Source organism: Lithobates pipiens, unplaced genomic scaffold, assembly GCF_037356315.1.
Source record: "Lithobates pipiens isolate NorthernLeopardFrog02 unplaced genomic scaffold, aLitPip1_a1.2 Scaffold_22, whole genome shotgun sequence".
Lineage (NCBI taxonomy): Eukaryota > Metazoa > Chordata > Amphibia > Anura > Ranidae > Lithobates > Lithobates pipiens.
In genome coordinates, this window is record NW_027507784.1 from 302,789,794 (window position 1) to 302,814,696 (window position 24,903).

At 43.0% G+C, this 24,903-nt stretch overlaps 2 protein-coding genes across 4 annotated transcripts in view; one reads left to right on the forward strand and one right to left on the reverse strand.

Annotated features, from left to right (window-relative positions):
* Positions 1 to 19,741, forward strand: part of NLRC3 (NLR family CARD domain containing 3) — a 52,406-nt gene extending 32,665 nt beyond the window's left edge. The window contains exons 11-19 of the mRNA XM_077449272.1: positions 1,649 to 1,732; positions 4,067 to 4,150; positions 4,292 to 4,375; positions 8,685 to 8,768; positions 10,876 to 10,959; positions 11,870 to 11,953; positions 14,077 to 14,160; positions 15,996 to 16,079; positions 19,248 to 19,741. Of these exons, the coding sequence (XP_077305398.1) occupies positions 1,649 to 1,732; positions 4,067 to 4,150; positions 4,292 to 4,375; positions 8,685 to 8,768; positions 10,876 to 10,959; positions 11,870 to 11,953; positions 14,077 to 14,160; positions 15,996 to 16,079; positions 19,248 to 19,338 (763 nt within the window). The 3' untranslated portion in view covers positions 19,339 to 19,741. The remainder of the gene's footprint in view (positions 1 to 1,648; positions 1,733 to 4,066; positions 4,151 to 4,291; positions 4,376 to 8,684; positions 8,769 to 10,875; positions 10,960 to 11,869; positions 11,954 to 14,076; positions 14,161 to 15,995; positions 16,080 to 19,247) is intronic.
* A 3,189-nt stretch (positions 19,742 to 22,930) lies between these two features.
* CLUAP1 (clusterin associated protein 1) overlaps positions 22,931 to 24,903 on the reverse strand; it is a 228,223-nt gene continuing 226,250 nt past the window's right edge. For 2 of the 3 annotated variants that reach the window (XM_077449276.1, XM_077449273.1), the window contains exon 12: positions 24,315 to 24,587. In XM_077449276.1, the coding sequence (XP_077305402.1) occupies positions 24,417 to 24,587 (171 nt within the window). In that variant the 3' untranslated portion in view covers positions 24,315 to 24,416. Of the gene's footprint in view, positions 23,329 to 24,314; positions 24,588 to 24,903 lie in introns of those variants that run through there. The other variant, XM_077449275.1, reaches the window with a different exon arrangement.

Here is a 24,903-nt window from a genome sequence, read left to right on the forward strand (position 1 = left end):
TATAAACCTGATGTGTATTTTTCAGTATGTTGACTTCCATCATGCCTCGCTACAAATGTTTCCTTAAGCAAATAACATTTTGTGAATCTGTGACACAGTTTCTTACATGGAGATTCTGCAAGTAACAACACTTCTTGTTTTATTCTGACAACTCTAAGCTCTAAGTCACTCTCTTAGCAAGTGTTGTCAGCCTGCCATGTGTACTCCTTTAGCTGGCCTTTGGGCTGCTTGTCAGGTCTGCAGATACAGTTGTGCTCTGGAAAAAGACAGTGTGGTTATTTTTAAGGAGCACAATAATACAATACTTAAAAATCAGCTGCATGGTCGAGTTGCCAGAAAGAAGCCTTTACTGGGCCAATGCTACAAAAAAGCCTGGTTACAATATGACCAACAAAACTTTGAAATGCCTCATTGGGCTTTTTTGTGGCATTGGCACTGTAAAGTCTTCTTTCGGGCAACTCAAACATGCAGCTCATTTTTGTTTAAGTATCGTCACATTGTGCTCCTTAAAAACAACCACACCATCTTTTTCCAGAGCAGCCTATAGTTCTCCTGAGGTTACCTATGGGGTTTTCTTTGTATCCTGAACAATTCGACTGGCAGTTATGGCTGCATTCTTTCTTGGTCTGCCGGACCTTGGCTTGTTAGTAAGAGATCCTTGAAGTTTCCACTTCTTAAAGCGGAGGTCCACCCTAAAGTGGACCTTCCGCTCATTGGAACCCTCCCCCCCTCCGGCGCCACAATTGGCACCTTTCAGGGGGGAGGGGGGTGCAGGTACCTGTACAGTACAGGTATCTGCACCCACTTCCAGGGTAGATTCTGCAGAAGGTACGCCCCTTTCCGCAGAATCTACGCCCCTTTCCGAAGGTCCCCCGCTGCCTGCTGGGAAACACACGGATCCCAGAGACAGCGGGGACCATCCTTATTGCGCAGCGCGACTCGTGCATGAGCAGTAGGGAACCGGGAAATGAAGCCGAAAGGCTCCACTTCCTGATTCCCATACCAAAGATGGCGGCGGCAGCACCCGAGAGACGATCAAGAGATCAGCGCGTTGGGCGGCTAAGTGTCATTATTTTAAAAGTCAGCAGCTGCAGTATTTGTAGCTGCTGGCTTTTAAAAAAAAAAAAAACGGCGGACTCCCGCTTTAATAAGTAATTGGAACAGTACTGACTGGCATATTCAAGGCTTTGGATATATTTTTATATCTTTTTTCATCTTTATAAGTTCCATTACCTTGTTATGCAGGTATTCTGACAGTTCTTTTCTGCTCCCCGTGGCTCAGTATCTAGGCTGGTCAGTGCATCACTGGCTGTGATTGACAGCAGTGGGAGCCAATGGCTCCTGCTGCTACATCTCAGGAGGGAGAGACCTGGGAGAGCCTTGGGTCTTGTGCACATCACTGGATCAAGATTGCCCTAGGTAAGTATTAGGAGTGCTTGAGGGAGAAGCTGCACATTGAAGGTCTTTTACCCAGAATGCATGAATGTAAAAAACATTCAGCCTTTACAAACACTTTAATATGTCCACATGGCCATATAGGGCCTAAGTTTGGAACAAACCCGTACGGATCCCTAGTGATAAGTCTGTTATATATAAAAAAAAGACCTATTTTTTATGCTGTGTATTAACTGAACTCTTTCTTTTTCAGTCTGAAGAGTAATTCCATTAGCAACCAAGGCTTGAAATCTCTGACCATTGGCCTTAGCAAGAATCAGAGCCTGAAACACCTAAAGTGAGCCTGGAATCTCTGTACACACAATTATAATACATTATGGTGAACTTATTCCTTTTATAATGGGGATGTCTACTTCCTTATTGCACTTATTAGCCCCTAATTTGTGGGCTAACCAGAGACCACATTATAGGCTGGCAGGATTCCTGGTTATAAGCATGATGCTACAATGAATGTCAGAAAAGGAAATGATTTGCCACCAGGGGTATCTCTAAGGTCCCAATAGACCAGGGGCACCTCTTGGCATACAGACTAAAATGTTGAGGGGCTAGTAGGATACCACGATAACCATTTTGAATCAAATCAAAGACTAAATAATTTATTATTTTTAATTAGCAATACGAATTGGTGTAAAAACCGTAATATCACATTCTGATGACAAAATAAATAAAGGATATATTAACAAGCAGATAAAATATACAATGTTCCAAAACTGTATAATTCATAGGGTGGATCATCTCCATATCTGAAAGGAGACCTGGGGCACCCAGTAGAAGATCTGGGGCAATGTGCCCTGAGTGCCAGGTTCTAGCGACACCCCTGATCACTGCACTTCGACTTGTAGCAACCTTTTTTGCTTATTGATTAGTAAGAGTCAACTCTAAAGGTAACCCCTGCTACAATTCAATAAACAAGAAAAGTTGCTGCAGCCTGGGGTGCAGTGATTCATTTTATTTTCTGACCGATTTGCTGGAGTACAATGAGCTGGAGCAGAACCCAGGGATTTTGCAGCAAAACAAGTGATGAGCAACTCACATTGATTGGGCCACTTATCTTTTTGTGCATGTCAGTGCAGTTACAGTATAAGTGATCAATGCAGATAGTGTAACAAGCTAGAACCTAATGATATATGAAAATCCCTCAGAGCTGATGGGTAGTCACACAGCTACAGGCACAATCATGAAGGAAGACAAATCTGCTATTCTGTGCATGCGCTTTAAAAAACTGCAAATGTATTGTTTCTCCACAAAACACAATATCGATACAGCTGTTGTTAACACGTTTCAGCCTTGTCAGCCTTATTCATCATAAATAAGGCAGACAAGGCTGAAATGCATTAACTGCGTACCATCGGTATACTGTAGATATACACGGTGGCAAGGTGGCTCTCCTGTGCAGGATAACGTACCTAGTGGCAGGAGCTGATTGCCGGGTATGGTGGACACAATGTCCACCGGCACCCACTGATGCTTTCTGTACACAGGCAGAACAGTGGTCTGCCTTTGTAAACAAGACTACCATGTCTTTATGGACCTTGCTTTGTGCACTGGTCCAAATCATGTGGTGGAGGGGGGGGGTTGTGGGGTTGTTTTTCAGGGGTTGAACTTGGTCCCTTCATTCCAGTGAAGGGAACTCTTCAGGCGCCAGCATATCAAGACATTTTGGACAATTCCATGCTCCCAACTTTATAGGAACAGTTTGGGGATGGCCCATTCCTGCTCCAACATGACTGGGCACCAGTGCACTAAGTAAGGTCCATAAAGACATGGATGTGTGAGTTTGGGGTGGAGGAACTTGACTAGCCTTTACAGAGTCCTGACCTCAACCCGATAGAACACCTTTGGGATGAATTAGAGGGGAGACTGCGAGCCACATCAGTGCCTGACCTTACAAATGCTTTTCTGGAAGAATGGTCAAACGTTCCCATAGACACACTCCTAAATCTTGTGGACAGCCTTCCCAGAAGAGTTGAAGCTGTTATAGCTGCAAAGGGTGGACCAACGCAATACTGAACCCTACAGACTAAGCCCTTGTACACACGGTCGGACATTCTGACAACCAAATCCGTTGGATTTTGTCCAAAACTGTTGCATACACACAGTCGGACAAAGTTGTCGGAAAATCAGATTGTACATAACGTGATGATGTTATTTCGTTATGATGGGACTACGTTCAGGTTAGTATCCAATAGCTTTGGTCTAGGAATTTGATCTGAGCATGCGTGGCACTTTGTCTGTCGGAGTAGGCTACACATGATCGGAGTATGTCCGATAGGAGCATTTTGTCGGAAAATTTTACGGACAAGTTGGAAAACTTGGTCCGTCGGATACTAAGACGGAAACAGTCCGATGGAGACCACACACAGTCGGATTATCCGACAAAACGGCCCGATAGGACACACTCTGTCGGAATCTCCGACCGTGTGTACAAGGGCTAAGACTGGGATGCCATTAAAATTCATGTGGGTGTAAAAGCAAGTGTCCCAATACTTTTGGTAATATAGTGTATTATAAAGTATAAAAAGTGGGACACGAAGGAGGTGATCCCAGGCAGATGTTTGATTTCCATTATTCCTGTTTCGGTTGTCTAGATTATTCTGTTTTTCTCTCTCAGCTTGCGTGAGAATTCCATCAGCATCGAAGGAGCCCGAGCTCTGGCACAGGCCCTGCAGACTAACACCACCCTCGCACACTTAGAGTAAGTAAGCAAGCATCCTCTGTCCACTTCACCCAGTTTAGGATTCGTCTGATGCTTATTCCATTTTGCCAAATATCAGTTATACACTCGCTCTGTACAGAAATGTATAAAGGACAATATCTGTACCCTCTGCCCTTACAGTCTGACGGCCAACCTTCTGCATGACGAGGGAGTGGAGGCCTTGTCTGGAGCACTGAGGGAGAACCACAGCCTGGACACTCTACAGTACGTTTCTTTATTCAACTGAATGAGTGGAATCGTTTTGGGAAATAAAAAAGTAATGTGCAGTAAAACTCCTTAATTTCCTTTTTGCACGAAAGGGCGGCCATTTAATGAACCAACAATTACATTTTTTTGCACTGCACTTAATTCTTTTAAGAAGAAAAAAGGTTTCTCTTAATGTCTTTGGGTCACTGTTTATTCTAATTTACACATTGCACAAGCTGGCCAATTCCTTATCACTCTAGATCAGCCTTTCTTTATCATTTAAACATAGAGAAACCCTTGGTGATCAGTGGGAAAAAATGCCTTTTACATTGGTGGGTAGTGGGAAGAATGAGGTGGTGTGGTCTGAATACCCACCTCAGAGACAGCTAAAAAGAATATTGGTGTCACACAGCTGGCTCTGCCAAGTGTTACTAAACCCGCAACAGTAAAATCAGTCTGTATATGCAGTAAAGCATGCTTGTTATACTCACTGTAGAACCTAAGGGGTAATCCTCCGCATTGTGTAAAAAGGCTGTTTGATCCTGTCTTCTCTTATCCTCTCCTTCTTCCACTGTTCCCTGATCATTTCCTGATAACACAGAGGCGTGTTTTGCTTGAGGGTTTTTATTATTTTCTTGGGGAGGATGCATGTGATCAGCACAGGGCCAATCATCACTTTCCAGACAGAGCATCAGGGGTCATGCAGCCTCATAGGACAATCAGTGGAGGATGAAAACTCCTCCTACAAGCTTTAACCTTACACTGATAGAAGCCACAAGACTGCTATATAATGCTGATAAAAAAAGGTATTTAGCGGTTCATATTTATTAAAACTATTGCATTTCCATGTTCTGTGTACTGTGGGAGACCAGATATAGTGAATGCAGGGTTCTGGGTTTAGTAACATTTTAAAGCTGAATTCCTGGGTAGGCAATTATTGTCTAAATACAAGAGGCATGTGTATTCTTATTTGAATCTTACTGTTTAGTGTATTTCTGTGCAGTAATTCAGCCTTTCCTTCAGGAAGTTCCAAGTAGAAGCTTCCTGTAAAACTATAGTGTAAAGTATAGTGTGTAAAGCTTATGGGTCCCCAACACAGCTTTGACCTCTGCACAGGATATTTACAGCACAATGGTGATGTCATAGCTATGTTTACTATCGGGGTTTGGTAAGCACCCTTTTTGACTATTCAGGAATAACTTTAAAGTGTTTGTTAACTTCCAAAAAAAATGGATCCTGTTCCCTTAAAGCTTGTTATATGACAGTGCTTGTGCTGTGTCATTTGACCCCTTTTAGCACCTAAAATACTTGGCTGATCCTGCCTGGTTCTACCTTCCCCTCTGTACGCTGACCAATATATATCATAGCTGCTGAGCCCTGAGACTGTGGTCAGTATACGTGCCTCCGTCATACTCCTGTCTCCCTCTGTCCTCCTCCTCCCCCTTCCCCTCCCTGCCTGTCAGCTCTCACTAGCGCTTCTCTGCTTCAAAACTATCTCATCTTTATATCATCCCCTCTGTCAGATAAAAAGCTGTATCCTAGTGCCTGTGCTTTATAAAAAATAAAAGCAGATTTCTGCCTGTTTTAACACCATCTCCCAGCAAACGTGACTCCAGGCTCCTCTCCTCCCCAGCTGATGTCAGCAGGGGAATCTCGGCCCCGCCTGCTGGAGCTATCATACCGGGAGAGCAGAGAGCCTGGAGTCTGATGGCTGGGAGATACTGTTTAAACAGGTAGAAATCTGCTTTTTTTTAATAAAGCACAAGCACTAGGATACAGATTTTTATCTGACAGAGGGGAGGATATAAAGATGAGATAGTGGCTTAACAACCACTTTAAATAAACGTTTTCATGTCTGAAGTTCATCTTTAACAATTTTTTTTTCTTGGAAGGTAATCTTAAAGTAGATCCAAATCCTGTATGAGCTTAAAGTGTTACTAAACCCAGGACCCGGCATTCACTATATCTGGTCTCCCACAGTACACAGAAAATGAAAATGCAATTATTTTACTGAATATAAACTGCTAAATACCTTTTCTAATCAGCAGTATATAGCAGTCTTGTGATTTCTATCAGTGTCTGGCCAAACACTGATTAAAGCTTGTAGGAGGAGTTTTCATTCTCCTCTGACTGTCCTATGAGGCTGCAGGACCCCTGAACCTCTGTCTGGACAGTGCTGACTGGCCCTTTGCCGATCACATGCATGCTCTAGCAATACACACCAAACTGAGCATGTGCAGAGTGACTCCAAAGGCTCTGTTCTATCAGATGGATTGTGGACAGTAAAGGAAATGGGAGGATCAGAGCAGACAGTATCAAACAGCCTTTTTGTACAATGCAGAGGATTAACCCCTTAGGTTCCACAGTGAGTATAACAAGCATGCTTTACTGCATATACAGACCGATTATACTGGTGTACTTTATTATCAAGTTAATGTAATTTCAAAAAATCATTTAAATGTTCAGCTCTGTTAAAAAAATAAAACCTAGTAATCCTGCCATGAAGATCCTTGTTCAGGCACTTCCTGGTATGGTGTGACAATTGTCTCCCAATTGTGCTCCTCAGATCAGGACTTGCCCAGTGTCTATATAATATTGAATATGTGTTTCTAATAGAAAACATGCTGGTCAAGTAATCTACAAAAAATTGGTCTTAGGATATATATGTGTTTGTGACTGTGAAAGAGACAGAGACAGAATGGTCTGTGTACTCTGTAAGAGTTGCAGAATATTTTGGCAATTTATACATTAAAGTGGAAGTTTAGTCAGGAAATGAAGTCCTGTTAGATCACTTCAAGCTGGCCCATGTTGCAGGTATAGCTATGTAAAACATTAAAAAATAAGTGTCTATACTGTTTAATATCCAGTAATACACTGTCTCACCCTGCTCTGCACATCACAGCTCAGTTGCTCTCTATTTTAGACACTGTTGAATTTGTAGAGGCCAATCTGCTGACTCCCTTAACCTCCCTGGCGGTATTCCCGAGTCTGGCTCGCTGTAAGATTTCATTACCATAAGCGGTATTCCTGAGCCAGACTTGGATCCATGGAGGGGGTTACTTACCTTGACCCCTGGATCCATCGATGTCTCCCCGCTGTGATCAGCGAGCCGCCGTGTCTTGCTCGATCTGTCACAGTGCCGAGCTCCGTTCCCTGCGAGCACTGCAACACACGGGGACGGAGTTCGGCGCCAAATTCAAAAAGTAAAAAACACAGCAGAGATACAGTATACTGTAATCTTACAGATTACAGTACTGCATCAAATAATTACACTTCCCCTTTGTCCCTAGTGGTTTGTCCAGTGTCCTGCATGCAGTTTTATATTATAAATACTGTTCTTTATGCCAGGAAACTGGAGATTGTCCATAGCAACCGAAAAATGTCAGTTTACATCAAAAGTGGTTATAGACCGGCTAGAAAACAGCGATAATAAATTAGAATCACTCGCAGAATTGAGCAATAGTAATTTGTGGGTAAATTCATCATCAAACACTAAAAGTAATGACAGCGACAATTCTGCAACTCAGCACATTTCAGTGTTTTTGATTTGATTACATTATTGAATAATTTTTATTATTATATTATTTGTTATAATTATTTATTTTATATATATATATATATATATTATAATTTATGATTTCATATTTCAAATTTTATCATACCCGGAATGTCTATTAGACTCTTGTTTGGATGGATTTAAGTGAATTATTTCTAAGAATTACAGGCCTACAATATAAAACGCCAAATTTCCATGCAAAATAATGGTACCGCTTTCAGTACCTAAAATATGAAATAATCATACCACCAGGGAGGTTAAAGCAGAATTAAACCCTCCTATCCTTTACAGCCATGGAAGCTGCTTCTGTTTGATCTGCAACTCTGATGGTGCTGCACATGTGATCAGTTATGACATCAGCCATTTGATGGTTAAACAGTTTGGTTGAGGACACAAGCAGATGTGACAGTTAGAGATCCAGACATTCCAGGAATGTACAGTAACAGTTTTTTAAACCATTAAATCAAAGGGTTTAGTACCACTTTATGATTTACTGCTGTTCAGGTGCTCTGGGCTTGAGCAAAATGGCAGCCTCCAGAAAGAAGAAACAAGAGCAATGCTGGAGGCAATTTACAGCACATACTTATTTTGGTAGCATAATTATTAATGAGGAATGTATGTTCCCTGCTAAAGTAAATTATTTTTTTATCAAGTTGTTATGGGTAAAGTTCCACTTTAAAAAAATACTGCCAGTCACCAGATGGAGCAAATTCAATTGCTGGATAACCTTCCCATATTAACACCTTGACTCTAGTCTTCTGTTTCTTTCAGTCTCCAGTGGAATTTCCTACGGGTGGGGTCAGCGAGGTCCCTTGCCGATACTCTTCGAGTGAACACGTGTTTGCGCTGTTTAGAGTAAGTGTGCCATGTATTTGCACTTAGTAGCTGTGCAGCCATATTGACTGAGTCCCAGTGTAAAATGTGACACAAAACCCTATAAGGCCCCATTTATACCTCAGCGTTTTGGAGCTTGAAGCTCCAAAACGCTGGAGGAGAATAAAAAAAAATATCAAGGATTCTCTATGGAGATGGCTCATATTTCCACTACAAGTCACCTAAAGCCAAACCCCTGAAGCTCAAAAAAGTTCTGGAGCTTTTTTTGTATCTTGAATCAGGCAGATTTGAGTGTTTTTGGTACGTTTTTATTCCCATAGAAATAAATGGAGACACGCCATTTGCAAGTGTAGTTGCGATTTTCTGCCCACATTAAAAAATGTAAATAAAAAAAAGTAATGTATGAATAAATGTAAACTAAATACACAAATAACTAAAATCATCATAAATAAAATACAATAATATGTAATACATAAATTAATTAAGCCCTAATCTTAAAAAATAATACATAAATGATTAATAATAATAAATACCCAAACAAAAAAATGTAAATTAATAATAATGTATTCATTTATTTTATTATTTTAAGGGTTATGGGTTAATTATTCATTTATTTATGATTATTTTTATTTATGTATTTTCTTTACATTTACTTATTCATTTATTACTATTATTATTAGAAGAAGTAGTGGTATTAACACCCTAACTCTAACCCAAAAAAATAAAAATAAATACCCTATGTCAGGAAGCTAGTTCAGCGAATACTAATTCTCGTACAGCTAATGCAAATTCTTCTGCAGCTATTGCTCATTCACATACAGCTAATGCTCATGGAATTGTTCCAGCACACAGTCGAGCTCAGGCTAATATCCAGTGTACACACAGACGCCTCCTGACCACCCTGCTTTTACTGTGTATGACCCTTTCTATTCACGACCTCCACCCCCATGCTCTATCCACAGCCACTATTTTGCAGGACACGCCACCCCCTATTCATGCGTGGGGTGTTTTTTTGAAGCACCTGATTAGCACCAGAGGCTTTAATATTCTTCAAAATAGGGTGGGCTCCTGGCGCAGAGCAGTGCGTCAGGAGCCCACCCAGGTGCTACAACAGTGAATTAATATTTGCTATTGAAACGCTGATCCTCAATCCAGCCAATCAGAAGCAGGTCTGAGACCCGTTTTCTGATTGGCCTGAAAAGAGAAGAGTCCCAATTGGCCGCCGAGGAGGAGGGAGGAAACAGAAGCCACCGCGATGCCCATGGAGATCAGGGGAAGCTGCCGCTGAGCAAGGGAAGCCACCGGTGAAGCACGGGAAAATCGCTGCCCACCATAGATAGGGTAAGTGTAACAGACCCGACTGACCAGGGGGTGGGGGGTTTGTTACTGTTTGCCCCCCCCCCCCCAAAGAAAAAATTACCACCAGCCTCCACTGGCACAATCTCTTTCTCTTTTTTTTTTTACCATGATTGTTTAATAAGGACTACTTAAACAATGAATTTCCTTTACAATTAGGCAGACACTTACAGTACATAATTGTAGATCTAAAGAAAATTGTACAATCAGATTGGAACCTGTGTGACCAGATTTACTTTGTGTGTGTTTGCAGGCCGCATTATGAAAACTGCAGAGACCCACCTGTTTATTTAAAGCATGACTCCATCTGAAACATTTATTTTTATTCCTGCCATTGTAGATTGTTTCCTCGCTTCCTGTGTGGTCACTGAGTCAGTAAGTGAGGATAATCTCTCCAATGGGCCACAGATAGTAACTAAATATATTCGTCTCAATGCTTGCTGGGGAAATGTTCCCATATCCTGTGTGGTTACCTGGGCAGGAAGTGAAATTAAATCTTGCCAACAGGGACATAGACAAGTAAAAACTAAAAATGGTTAACAACCCTCTTCCACTCTAACTAGTGCCAAGGTATAAGCTATGGCTGGGGATAGGCTTCAAATAAAGGGAAAGGCTTCCAGCAAACCATTAGAGTTTTATAGAAGTTGGAAAATCTATGCAAAATGAGGAAAAATATATATTTTTTTAAAATCAAGAAACAGGTTAAAACTATTTGTATTTATGTTACACCTCAATAAACAGAATATCAAGATTTGTTGTATTTTCTCATTAGTCTGCAGGAAAATGCCATCGGCGATGAGGGTGTGTCTGCGCTCTGCAAGGCTCTGCAGGAGAACTCTACTCTTTCAGCTCTCTAGTAAGTGAAGTCATCAATACAATGAGTATGAACGGAAGAATACAGACAGTATAGGAATACAATAAGCTGAATAATGTTCCACCATCCTCTGGGCAAAAGGTGCCCTAGGAACACTTCTTTCTTTTTCTCATGTTTTTGTTTTTTTGCATGCTTTAGCTCTGGTTCACACCAGTGCGGTTTTGAAATCGCGCTACTTCATTAACAGAAGTCTATGCAAGTCTCAATGAATTCGCAAAAAAAGTAGTGCAGGAACTTTTTTCAAAGCCCCTGAGACTTGAGTCACCATGATTTGAACGGCTCCATTGCCGGCATGCGAACTGACAAATTGCACTGGTGTGAACCAGGGCTAATCGATATGACCAGACAAATGACCTGTACCGTGTTGCCATTTTTTGGCAATTGCACAGTCATGCAACACTGTACACAAATTAGATTTATATCATTTTTTTTCACACAAATAGAGCTTTCTTTTGGTGGGGTTTAATCACTGTTTTTTTTTATTTAATAAATAATATTTGTATTATTTATATTTATTATATACATTTTGAAAAAAAAAAAAACATATTTCCTACTTTCTGTTATAAAAAAACATATCCAAAGCATGGACCAATGTAATTATGTATATACCATACCTGGTCAATGTCCCTGGAATTGAGGCATGACAGAAGTAGACACCGTTGGCCCATTGATCTCCACCAGCTTCTGGGTCCCACGCAGAGTGGCCGGCCTGATGCACTGGGAACACACGAGGTTGGCTGCACAGCATGGGTACCATTTAGATGAGGTGCAGAGGCGGTGGTGGTAATATCTTAGTTTTCCTATTAACACATCAATCAAGAGGTATTGCACAATATATGAGCATGATGTTTTGTTTCTTTCCTTGTATTACTGATTGACAATAATCTTGCAGTTTACAGGGAACCGCCATTGGACCGTCCGGGGCACAGGCTCTGGCAGAGACGTTGCTTGTCAATAAGAGTCTTACCACTCTTGAGTGAGTATGTTCAGGTCATTTTTCGAAGTAAATAAACTAGACACAGTTTTACAATAAAACCGTATTAAACCATTATATAGATCAGGGTTATTCAACCGGGGTGTCACAGCACCCTGGGGTGCCGCAAAGAGTCCTTAGGGTGCTGCTGTCTGAGCGCTACTCTGTGTTAACCCCAGTGCAGTGTGACTCTGCAAGGAGAGAGGGAGAGAGAGCACAGCCCGTACGGCTCTCTCCTCCTCCCTGGGGCTATGTGTACTGTTACTGGCAAAGCAGAAACTGTGCGGCTACCTGCCTGCGTCCTACCAACTGACGGTTGTTAAGGACATGTTGGGCGGCGCTACAGCTTTCTGCTTTGCCAGCAATAGTAAACACAGCCACAGGGAGGAGGAGAGAACCGTATGGGCTGTGCTCTCTCTCTCTCTTCTTGCAGTCCCACTGCACTGGAATTCAAACACATCCAGTGGGGAGTGAAGGAAGAGGAAAAGCCCACACTTGTGCTAGGAGGGGGCATTTGAGGGGATTGTGCTGGAAGAGAGGATTGGGGCTTGCTCTAGGAATGGAGATTTGGGAATGGGGGTTTGTGATGGGGGGGGGGGGGGGTTATGCTAGGAGAGGGGATTTGTGCTAAGAGGAGGATTTGGGGGGGGGGGGGTGGTTGTGCTAGGAGGTGGAATTTGGTGGAGGGTTTGGCCTAGAAGGGGGAATTTGGAAGTGTTATGACCCCAGATCACTAAACTTTGCCTCACTACATATTAGAGCTTCTTCACACCAGGTGCAGTGAGGTAACACGTGCAAAATCACACGTTTTCCTGTACCGCACAAAAAAGTGCTGCTTTTTGCAGTCACGAGTATTTTTTAATGACATCTCACGCATCTAGCAAATGCAATTAAGTTTGGGCCTAATAAAAAAAAAATGTGACTTGTGCAAACACGCAAAAAAGCACATGCTCAAACCCATCTACTGGTGTGAACAAGCCCTCAGGCTGCTGTGCCCCGGGATTGTGCACCATTCTAAAGAGTGCCTTGACTGAAAACAGGTTGAAAAACACTGATCTTCTGTAGATCCTAAACAAGACAACTTAATGAACGAATATGGGCAAACGTGTAGATATCGGACATCCCATTCTGAAGAGATGGACATTAATACGGTGCCCCACCACATTGTTTGTTTGCAGCTATATGTCTCGACTCCTTTGGAAAAGCTTTCCACAAGTTTTTGGGGTGTGTCTGTGGGACTGTGTGCCCATTTGGCCAAAACAACATTTGTGAGGTCACGAAGAGCTGGCTCACAATTGGCATCCCATTGATTCCAAATGTGATCAATAGTGTTGAAGTCAGGACTTTGTACAGGCCACTTGAGTTCCTACACTAATCAAGCCAAGTCTTTGCGGAGCTGCAGCAGGGGGTCTAAAAAACTTTTTAAAAAAATGGCCAGTTTATTGTCCTTTAGACTTTAGGAGGGCCGAATTGTGGTCAGCGGGGTAGAAAATGTCCCAGCGTCAGTGAGACTAAATATGGCCTCAGGGTTAGTGGTCTATAGGAGGAGGAGTAGTATCCCTATTAGTAAGAGGAAAAGTATCCCATCATTGGAATCGGTGTAAGAAATAGTACCCCATTATTGGTGTCAGTGGGAGGAATAGTGCCTCATAGCAGTGGGGGGGATTAGTGCCCCAAGGGCCAGATACAGGCTAGCAAAGGGCCACAGTTTGAAGACCCCTGTGCTATAGTATTAACAATACCCTCTCACTGCAGTCACCTAAACTCCTTACTTAGGAAGGATTTCCACATACTACACATATACAGTACAGTGAAAATGTGATACCGGTAGTAAGGAGTCCACCATTTTTTGCCCATATAGGGGCAACAGTGCTCCATGCCACTTGCACTTTAACAGCTGATAGCACTATGACTTTACTAAAAACCGCCTGATACACTTTAAGCTTGTATTGTTGTAGACATTGCTGCTTTTACGTTTCAAGCCACTCATGGCATATAGGTGTAAGTGTCTTCATGAACATAACTCCAAGAATAAGATATATGTTTTGACCCATCACTTTATAATCTTAGTGATTGTTCTGTAAGTACGCGGTAACAACTAACACTAAAATTGTGTCTGCCAACAGTCTGCGAGGGAACCACATCGGCCTTGTAGGAGCCAAAGCCTTGGCAGGAGCCCTCAAAGTTAACTGCTCTTTGAAGATCCTCAAGTAAGTACAAACAGCCCTATAAACAGAGGGGACAGCTGATCAATTCAAACTGAGCACCGTACATAATTACGACACACTCCAGTCCTCCTAAAGTGAAAGTTTAATGGTGTTTGGTTATTGTTTGTGAAAGTTTACAAGTTTATCTTTTTTTTTTTCTTTTTTGTTAATTTTACCATTACCCACTTAAAATGGAAAGAGGGCACAGAGATACTCAGCCATTATACATGCAGGTTTGCTTTCTGCGTTGTATTACTGCACAGTGGTTGGTCTTTTATATTTTTGTTAGGGCCCCCTCACACCAATGTGAAATGGTAGAATGTATATTGGTGCAATGCAGTGGAAATTTTATATGGCACCCCACCACATCTACGATGTAACAAAATACCATGCATTGCAGTGCAGTGCACTGGAAAAAAATGGTTCATGCAAAGTTTTGGTTGGTTTATTGTGTTAGGCAGCCCAATCAAATGAATGGGCTACCTCAAAGTGGAACTTTAGTCAGAAAATTAAGTCCTGCTAGATCACTTCAGGCTGGCTCCTTTTACAGGTATAGCTATGCAAAACATTAAATATAAGGGCCTATACTGTGTAAAATCCCGTAATACACTGTCTCACCCCCGTTCTGCAGATGCTCAGGTGTTCTTTATTTTTTGACATTTGCCAAAAATCAGAGCTACTAGAGGCCGATCTGCTGGCAGCTTTAAGACTTACTGCTGCTCAGGGGCTCTGTGCTTCAGCAAAATGACAGCCTCCAGCAAGAAGAAACAGGAGAAATATGCTGGAGGCAATTTACAGCACACAGTAATTTTGGTGGCATAATTATTAATGGGGAATGTTTGTTCCTTGCTAAAGAACATTATTTTTTATAAAATTGTTATGGGTAAAGTTCTGCTTTAACGCAACAATCCCATGAATAGGCTCTTATTGTGAGATTTCTAAATTAGCCACTAGATGGCGTTAGCATTTCAGTGCAATCAGATGTTGAGATAAGAGATCAGTTAAGGGGAGCATAATATTTGGGTCACCACACACATTACAATTTGACAATACATTCTTTGTACTGTCAACTTTTGAGTTACCACAAAACAAATAACTTCTCTATCCCTTAGGGCAGCACAGTGGCTAAGTAGTTAGCACATTTGCCTGGCAGCATTAGGTTTGTCGGTTCAAATCCCAACCATGGCAATACCTGCTTGGTGTTTGCATGTTCTTCCCACACTCCAGAGACATGTTGGCAGGGTAATTGGCCCTAGTATGTATGAATGTGAGTTAGGGACCTTAGAGTGTAAGTCCCTGACCTGTGAGGGCAGGGACTGATATGAACATCTAACATATATGTAAATTGTCAGGGCTAAATAAGTACCTGTAAAAAAATTAATTGGGTATATCCAAAAGGAGACTGTACAATTAGATTGGTTAACATGTGGCCAACCCATAGATTTTCTGAACAAAAGTCCATATGTGAGAAGCAACAGTAAAGCACAACTTGAGATATGAAATTAGCAGACCTCCAGCTGTTGCAGAACTACAAGTCCCATGATGCATAGCAAGACTCTGACAGCCACAAGCATGACATGTAGTTTTACAACAGCTGGAGGTCTGCTGATTGCGATTCAGTTCGCATTGTGCGATATATAAGTATTTCATTCATATCTCTGCTGTATATGTAATTAGCAATAATTTATAATTCTCTGTCTATATATATATATATATATATATATATATATATATATATATATATATATATATATATATATATATATATATATATATATATATATATATATATATATATATGAGTTGTGCAGATGACAGCTTGTATTATATCATTCCAGCCTGCAGGAAAACTCTATTGGTCTAGATGGCGCTATCTGCCTGGCAAACGCCATTTCGGGAAACTCTTCTCTCCTGTCTCTCAGGTATGCAATTTTATTACTGGTAAGAGTTTTGTCTCTTCTCCATTCCACAAGTTCCATAATATGAAGAGTAAAGCCGCGTACACACGGGCGTACTGTCTGGCCAACTTAGTCCGCCGAAACACATTTCAGCGGACAGTCCGCTCGTGTGTGGGCTTCAGCGGACTTTTTCAGCGTGCAGTCTGGCGGACTAAGTATTTCGGAATTTCCGTAATACTGTCCGTCGGACTCGCATTTCGGCGGACAATCCGCCCGTGTGTATGCCAGTCCGCCGTACTTTTGAAATGAGCGGACTTTTCCCGCCCGGAGAAAAGTCCGCTCATTTCGAGCGGGTATCCAGGTAGGCGGGGCCCGCGAAGGAGACGTCGCTGGCCCCGCCGCCTGGTATGGACTTAAAGGGGAACCCCAACGCCGAAAAAAATCGGCGTGGGGGTCCCCCCAAAGTCCACAACAAACCCTTGTCCGAGCACGCTACCCGGCTGGCCAGGAAAGTGGGGCGAGCGAGCGCCCCCCCTCCTGAGCCGTACCAGGCCGCGTGCCCTCAACATGGGGGGGTGCCACCCCAAAGCACCTTGTCCCCATGTTGATGAGGACAAGGGCCTCTTCCCGACAACCCTGGCCATTGGTTGTCGGGGTCTGCGGGCGGGGGGCTTATCGGAATCCGGGAGCCCCCTTTAATAAGGGGGCCCCCGAATACCGGCCCCCCACCCTATGTGAATGAGTATGGGGTACAATGTACCCCTACCCATTCACCTGTAAAATAAAAGTACCAAAAAAAACACAACACACGAGATAAAATACTTTATTGCACAGCTCCGGGGGTCTTCCGTCTTCGGGGGTCTTCTCGCCGGACTCCTCCGCTATCTTCTTGTAGCTCTTTTGCTAGCGGAGGAGTCCGGCTTTCTTCCTCGCCGCCGGCCTCTTCTCCCGACTTCGGGGGTCTTGTCCCCCTCTTCGGTTCTTCTGCCGGGCCACCGCGCCTTCTTATAGCTCTTTTACAGGCGGTGGCCCGGTCTGACCCCGCCCCCTTACGATGGCATAGTCCCCATGTGACATCAACCCATGTGACCAACCCATGTGACATAAAGCCATGTGACACCGCCCCATTGTCCCTATATAAGTGGCCGCGCAGTGCGTCCCTGGCATTCTGGCCGGAGAGATCGTCGAGGCAACATCTCCTGGAGAAGAAGAAGAAGAACGGAAGGCGGCGGCGACAGAAGACCGGGCCACCGCCTGTAAAAGAGCTATAAGAAGGCGCGGTGGCCCGGCAGAAGAACCGAAGAGGGGGACAAGACCCCCGAAGTCGGGAGAAGAGGCCGGCGGCGAGGAAGAAAGCCGGACTCCTCCGCTAGCAAAAGAGCTACAAGAAGATAGCGGAGGAGTCCGGCGAGAAGACCCCCGGAGCTGTGCAATAAAGTATTTTATCTCGTGTGTTGTGTTTTTTTTGGTACTTTTATTTTACAGGTGAATGGGTAGGGGTACATTGTACCCCATACTCATTCACATAGGGTGGGGGGCCGGTATCCGGGGGCCCCCTTATTAAAGGGGGCTCCCGGATTCCGATAAGCCCCCCGCCCGCAGACCCCGACAACCAACGGCCAGGGTTGTCGGGAAGAGGCCCTTGTCCTCATCAACATGGGGACAAGGTGCTCTGGGGTGGGGGGGCCGCGCGGCCCCCCCTTCCCCAAGGCACCCCCCCCATGTTGAGGGCACGCGGCCTGGTACGGTTTAGGAGGGGGGGCACACGCTCGCCCCCCTTTCCTGGCCGGCCAGGTAGCGTGCTCGGACAAGGGTCTGTTGTGGACTTGGGGGGGTTCCCACGCCGATTTTTTTCGGCGTTCGGGTTCCCCTTTAAGTTCATACCAGGCGGTGGGGTCAGCGACGTCTCCTTCGCGGGCCCCGCCTAACTGGAGACGCGCTCGAAATGAGCGGAACTTTCCTCCGCGTGTGTGGGCGAGTCCGTTCATTTCAAAAGTAGGGCGGATAGTATGGCGGACTTAGTACGCCGTATTAGTCCGCTCAAAAAGTGGTGTGTGTGGTCAAGTCCGTTCATTCGAAAGTATGACGGACTGTCCGTCGGATTGTCTGACGGACTAAGTTGGCCAGACAGTCCGCCCGTGTGTACGCGGCTTAACTGACAACTAGAGGCTTTGCTGAGTGATCTTTGAGCAGCATATCTGATGTTATTCATTCATCTATCAGTAGCATCACAGTACTGTACTTGGTCGTCTTCTGAAACCCCCACTTATTATCACATTATGACTAAAAGCAGATATTATGATATTTAAAACACATTTCCTGTATAGGAGCCTTTAACACAATAGGTTGATTCATATTGAAGATACACATATGGGTCCAAAAATACTTACAAAAAAAGAATAAGCATTCTGTGTACAGAGTGTGGCTGTAAACATGCCGTACACTGAGCTCTAACATTACTGGATTCTAGTCTACAAGCTAATTTGCTGGGTGCATTTTCTGCACTTGCATCTGCTTGTCTGCTGCATCATGTGGTCAGAAAAAAATCAAGACATTTTAAAGCTGCTTACAAACAGCTTGCTGCCAGGCATGCTAGAATTACTCAGCTATCAAGGAAAAGATCCTTCTGCAAATATCCAGGTTTGTAACAGGTGAACTGGGCATCTAGTTCTAAGGAGACACCATAGTGATTAGTCAGTTAAATCCATCTTGGCTGTATACAGCTAGATCAGACAAATGTTATGTATTCTCTGCTGGTATCAGTGCTGGTGATTAGTCCATGTTACCGCTTACCGTACATTGATTTATTTATTGTTTTTTTTTATTTATTTTTATTTTATTTTTTTTAGCCTAGGTTTCCACTATTGCGACCTGAAAATTGTGATTTTGATGTGACTTGAAGCAATGCCCGTGTATTCTTGAGGTCTATGGACCTCAAGTCGCATCAAAGTAGTGCAGGAACTACTTTGAAGTCACACAGATATGAATTGTACTCTTTGAAAATCATGAGGTACGACTTGTCATGCAACTTTGCAGTCCCACGTCGCATGATAAGTCGCACTAGTGGAAACGTAGCCTAAAGCGCCACCTGATCTGGGAGTTTTTATTTGTTGTTTCCATACTGATGTTTATATTCTAGAACTCCCTCATACTTATAATAGTTAATGTGACCATAGGATTTTTGCTATACAGTTTACAGGGGAATAACATTGGGCCTTCTGGTGCCAAGGTGATAGTGGAAACCCTGAAGAGTGACGCTCCAAACTGCACGGTGACTATATGAAGGACAGCACAGTGCTTGTACAGGACAAGGTTAGGCACTGCGGGAAAAATTAGAGCAATGCAATTCAAAGACAAGAGGATATGAACTGTTATGATGAAAACCCAGCCTGTGGTATTATAGAGTTTGCTTCTCAATCTATTAAGTGCAATACCCAGCAAATCCATATTTTATCCACATTAAGGTCTCCTATCTGCAAGCGCAAGTGGGGAGCTCAAAAAAGTGTCTCCACGCTGCTGGCTGAGGACTCTAGCTGTTTGATGATTGCAGCTAACAGAGGTATATCGCTCCAGAATATTCTACGTCAGCCTTGGAAACTCCTTTCTTTCTGTTGTATCAAGGACGACAAATTAAACAAACTCTCCCCATTGGGGTCATGGACAACAATAAAAACTTGACAGAAGTATTTATCTTTTCAAAGTCTATTCTAAACTACAAAAAAATAAAATAAAATAACTGACAGAAGTTGGGCTTTAAGGAAGGAGTGACTTTCTGTGTGTAGATCACTGAACTGAACCCAATGCCCCATTCACACCTCTACAGTTTTGGATAGAGTAAGGGAAGGTTTTACCCTTGTCAGTTTTTTTGCCATCCCTGTCCCATTGGGGAGACCCTTTCCTTCACTTCCTCTCCCATATACACAACAAGAAGTGAGAGAAAATCCTTCCAATGTAAGGGAAATCACTGGTAGTCACCAGAACTAGTGTCCCCATTGGAAAACATTCCCTCTATTCCAGTTTTGCCAACCATTTAAAATAAAGGCTTTTCTTTCACGGATAACAATCACAGGGACAAATAGACATGGTGACTTTCCCTAACAGGGACACAGAAAGCAATAAAAACTGGCAGGTGTTCTAATCCCCCTCAGTTACAGGTCAATGCAGGCTCGCAGCTTTGTCAATGTATTTAATGGTTCTAGTTCACATCTGTGCACTGCATTGAGCAAAAACTGCAGGTCTGATTTCCAGTGTGTCAACACAAATTGCGGGCCTTGTTAATGGGACCCCCTTTACTGCTGTCTCTGTATAGCAGTGGTTCTCAACCTTTCTAGGGCCGTGACCCCTTGATAAAATTTCCTGAGTTGCGGGGACCTCGAACAGTAAAATTATTTTTGTAGCGTGGGTTGTCAGCGCCCAAGGCAAGCGCCCCTAACCCACAGTGCTTCCCGAGTCCCTTCCACTTGGACAATATTAAAACCCCTTATGGTACATTTTATGATGTACCACTTTCTTTATTCTCCTTTCTTTCCCTTTTATCTCTCTCTATCCCAATTTCTTGTCCCCCCCCCTCTTTCTTGTTCTTTATCTTATTCTCTCTCTCCCTTTTTCTTTGTTCCTTCCTCTCTTTCCCTCTCCCTTCCATGTATTCTCAATGTTTATTCCTTCTCTTACTCCTTGGTGGGGGGAATGGGGGCAGTGCTGGCGGGGAGTTGGGATGAGACTGCAGTGCTGGTGGTGGGTGGGATCAGTGGCAGTGCTGATCAGCCAACTTAGGTGCTCTTGATCAAGGTCATCTTCTGATCTGAGAATTGTAGTGGAGACTTTTAATGGCAACTATAATCACAGGTAGTGTTACTCACCGTGTCTCTGGCTTCACTATGTCTCTGACTTTGTGGTGTCTCGTAGCAGTGACATCTATGCCGAAATCAGGAGATAGGGTCTCCCCCAGCCCCTCCCACTTCACATTCCTCACCAGTCAGCTGACCTCTAGTCTCTGCCCCCCAGCCAGGAGGTGGGAAGCCATGGGCTCCACAGGCTCCAAGGACAGCCCTGCTGGGCAACTGCAAAAAGGCTGGAGAGCGGTGCAGTCTTCAGGAACAGCCCAGGATTCAGTGACCCCTGGCAAATCGTCTTTCGACCCCCCAGGTTGAGAACCACTGCTGTATAGCTTGTGAGAGAGAAAGTACAAAAGTGATCAGCTAATGATGGGCTGTCAAAGACTGCAATGCTCCAGGCCATGGAAGGAAAGTCAAAATGAAAGTCGAAATGTTTTATGTTGTTTTGGATACAGCACAGAAGGGTCCCTACTGGGAAGAATTCCACTCATTTCCTGTCAGGACTACATTTTTAGTACAGTGTGGAAGGATTACAACCTCCGACAATGCTTTTATAGTAGTTTGTGCCTTCCTGTCATAACTATCCCTCGCATTTCTTACATGGGTGTCAGGCAAAAAAACAAAAACTGGGGGAGAATTGGACCTTAAAGTCAAATTCCACCTAAACCTACTTCCACCCCCATTCTAAGATTCCCCATCCCGTCATTGATACAAGCAGGTAAAAGAAAAGATGTCTATACTTACCTATTCTGAAGCTGCTCTAGTTCGGTCACATGATCGAGTCCAAAGTGCTGACTTCAGTGTAGAGGAGGGACAGCCGACATTGGATGCCCCATAGTAAGTCTATGGGTGACATCAGGCTCTGCAGCTGCTGTCGCTGCCTCTCCTCTACACTGAAGCTGTCACTAGAGTGATCATGTGACCAGACCAATTCGGCTTCAGAATAGGCAAGTATAGACATCTTTTCTTTTACAGGGTAGATAGAATAGTCTTAGAGTGGGGGTGGGTGTAGCTTTAGGCTTAGTTGACTGGAATTCCACTTTAAATGTTTATTTCTAACATCACAATTGAATGCAAATAACCTATAAGTGTGTAAATATTCAAAAAATTTTAAATAAAACTGACCAAAAATGATTATCGTTTCCCTTTTAAGTGCCAGTCATAAAGTTCAGATCTTAAAGGCTTATGTTACCTTGCTAAAACAAATAAAGTGCAAAAACACAATGGGGGTTATTTACGAAAGGTAAGTCCACTTTGCACTACAAGTGCAAAGTGCACTTGAAATTGCACTGAAAGTGCACTTGGAAGTGCAGGTGCTATAAATCTGAGGGGTAGATATGAAATGAGTGGAAGCTCTGCTGATTTCATCATCCAATCATGTGCAAGCTAAAATGCTGTTTTTTTTATTTTCCTTGCATGTCCCCATCAGATCAGCGACTTTACTTTCAAGTGCAGTTAGCACTTGTAGGGCAAAGTTGATTTGCCTTTCATAATTAAACCCCAATGCATAGCCCAATGTATCAGTCCTTTGATGTTGTGGGTGCATTCCTTTCCTTTTTCTACTTTATTTTCACCCAGTGATCCTGCCAGTAACACATTTCTTGTCCAAGCTTGACAATGCTTATCACCCTACTGTATGTTGTCACCCTAAGACAGAACTACAGAACACCTTTCCCTTTTTTCTGCTTTATAACATAAGGAGATGTGTTCTATAGCCCTCAGACATACTGTAGCTACAAAGTCTGTGGGGTTGATTTACTAAAGGCAAATATACTGTGCACTTTGCAAGTCCAGCTGCACTCATTTTCCCCAGAGCTTAGTGAATGTGGTGAAGCCCTGCTAATTTCCATCATACAATCATGTGCAAGGAAAAATGCTGTTTTTTTTTTTTACTTGCATCCAATTGAGTATTTTTTTACAAAGTAAAGCTTCACCTCATTCACTAAGCTCTAGGGAAAATAAGTGCAACTGCCTTCTAGTGGTATGTATAACAGATGAAAAGCAGGCAAATAAGAGAACTTCATTGTTGGGGTTTATACGCACTTTAAAAAAAGTATTTATTATAACTAATATGTGTATATGAAAAAAATCACAAATTATATTTATTGTAAACAAAATAATTAGACAATTAACAAAACTGCTGTAATTTAATAAAGACAAATTTACATAAAGGGGAGCTGAACACTTTGGAGTTGGACAGGAAAATGACCTTCAGCAGGCAGATTGCAGCAGTCATTTGCTCAGACAGGTCAGAAAAGAAGGGCTCTGCCTGGCTACTAGTGCCACATCAATGTATTCCTCCTGCTGAGTTTTGTACAAGAGGCCCATTGCTGTCTGTAGCACAAAATATCCGGGGGGAAAATAGAAGCATGGTGGACATGAGAATAAAGTGCGCCTATCATCTCTTATCTGTGGAGTCCGCCATTTTGTTGGCCTGGCTAAAATGAGAAAATAGGGAGAATTACTTTTTAGGTCCTATTGCTGGAGTGTTAGTTATAATAAATTGATACTGCATTTCAAATCATTAGGAAGTAAATGTCCTGCCTAACAGCAGACACTATAACATGCCAATGTTTTATGTGCCCCCCTCTGAAGTAGATTCATTTAATTTCTGGGGCCAGATTTTCTTGGACTTTGTGACTAAACCTTCCAACTGCCATTCCACTGACCAATAAAACCGTTTCAGTTGCCAGAGGGAATAGCAAATGGCGGAGGCTTAGCCATGAAGTCAGGCCAATTTTTGTTTAACAAGGTAAAACTAAATCAGAGAGGGGCACATAAGAGGCTTTACTTTATCAAAGGTAATAATGGGCATCTTTGGTGTTTTTTCTAAGACAGGACCATTTAAGCAGCTCTGCACACTTATCAGTTACTAGACTCATTATAACCTTAGTTGAAAGAATGGGGGGACATCTGGTTCTCCTCCTTATACACCATAAAGTGCCACTGATCCTCCAGTTATCACACCACACAATTTCCCAGAAGGTTTCTGACAGACAAATGTCTACAGCTCCAACTTTCATGATTACAGCAGCCTCTCGGGGAAATAGACCAGGTGAACACTGTAGAATATATGATAAACTGACAGCAGATAAGGGAGGTTGCAGATAGAGATTAGTTGCACACAGGACAGCATGCTCTATTATTAGGTTACATGCAGTCTGTTCATTCTTAGTTTCTTCCCTTTTCAGTATACTTCAGCAAAATGCAACAATTGCTGTGCAGAAGAGAAAATAAAAACAACGTATTGTCAGGACTCACAAATGCTCCATTTTCTCTCCTGATATTATACTGACACTCAATTTTGGATAAAATTATGAGTTAAACGAGTACAGTGTCACAGCCCTCTAACTAGGAAACAATTTCTGCATCTGTGGCATTACTGGCTTAATAGATGAGTGATGAATGATACCTCCGACAAGCATTCATGTAGAATGTCAGCAGAAATTTTAATATATAAAACACACTTCTTTCATTTGTAAGTGGATATACACACATTTGGGCACTGTTGCAGCAACGACCATCTCTAGAAGTCACTGTCATGCTCTACAAATGACTTGGTTTGTTGTGCTCTCCTGTTGGGTCTGCCCAGCTCTTTTCTTGGTCCCATTGTCCTAATGACCTCATCTTCATCTTCCTCCTCTTCATCATCATCTTCATCATCATCAACATCCATCTCACTGTCATCCAGGCCATCCTGTGAGAAGATATATTCAATGTTACAAAAGGGAACATAGGAACAACCAAACAGAAAATGTAAATGGTGCAAAGGATTGACCTTCATCTACAACTACTATGGTTCTGGGAGATTCCAGGCTGGGAATGTGGGATGCAGACTGAGGCCACGGCTACACAGTGTGAGGGTATTGGACAAATCTATAAAGGCGAGGGGGGGGGAAAAAAACCATCAACTGGCCACAACATTCAGATGACTCTGCAGGACAGAAAATGAGAGCTGGTATTTCATTGGTAGCTATGGGCACCGCAGACCGTTTCCCCATCTTGTTGCAGGC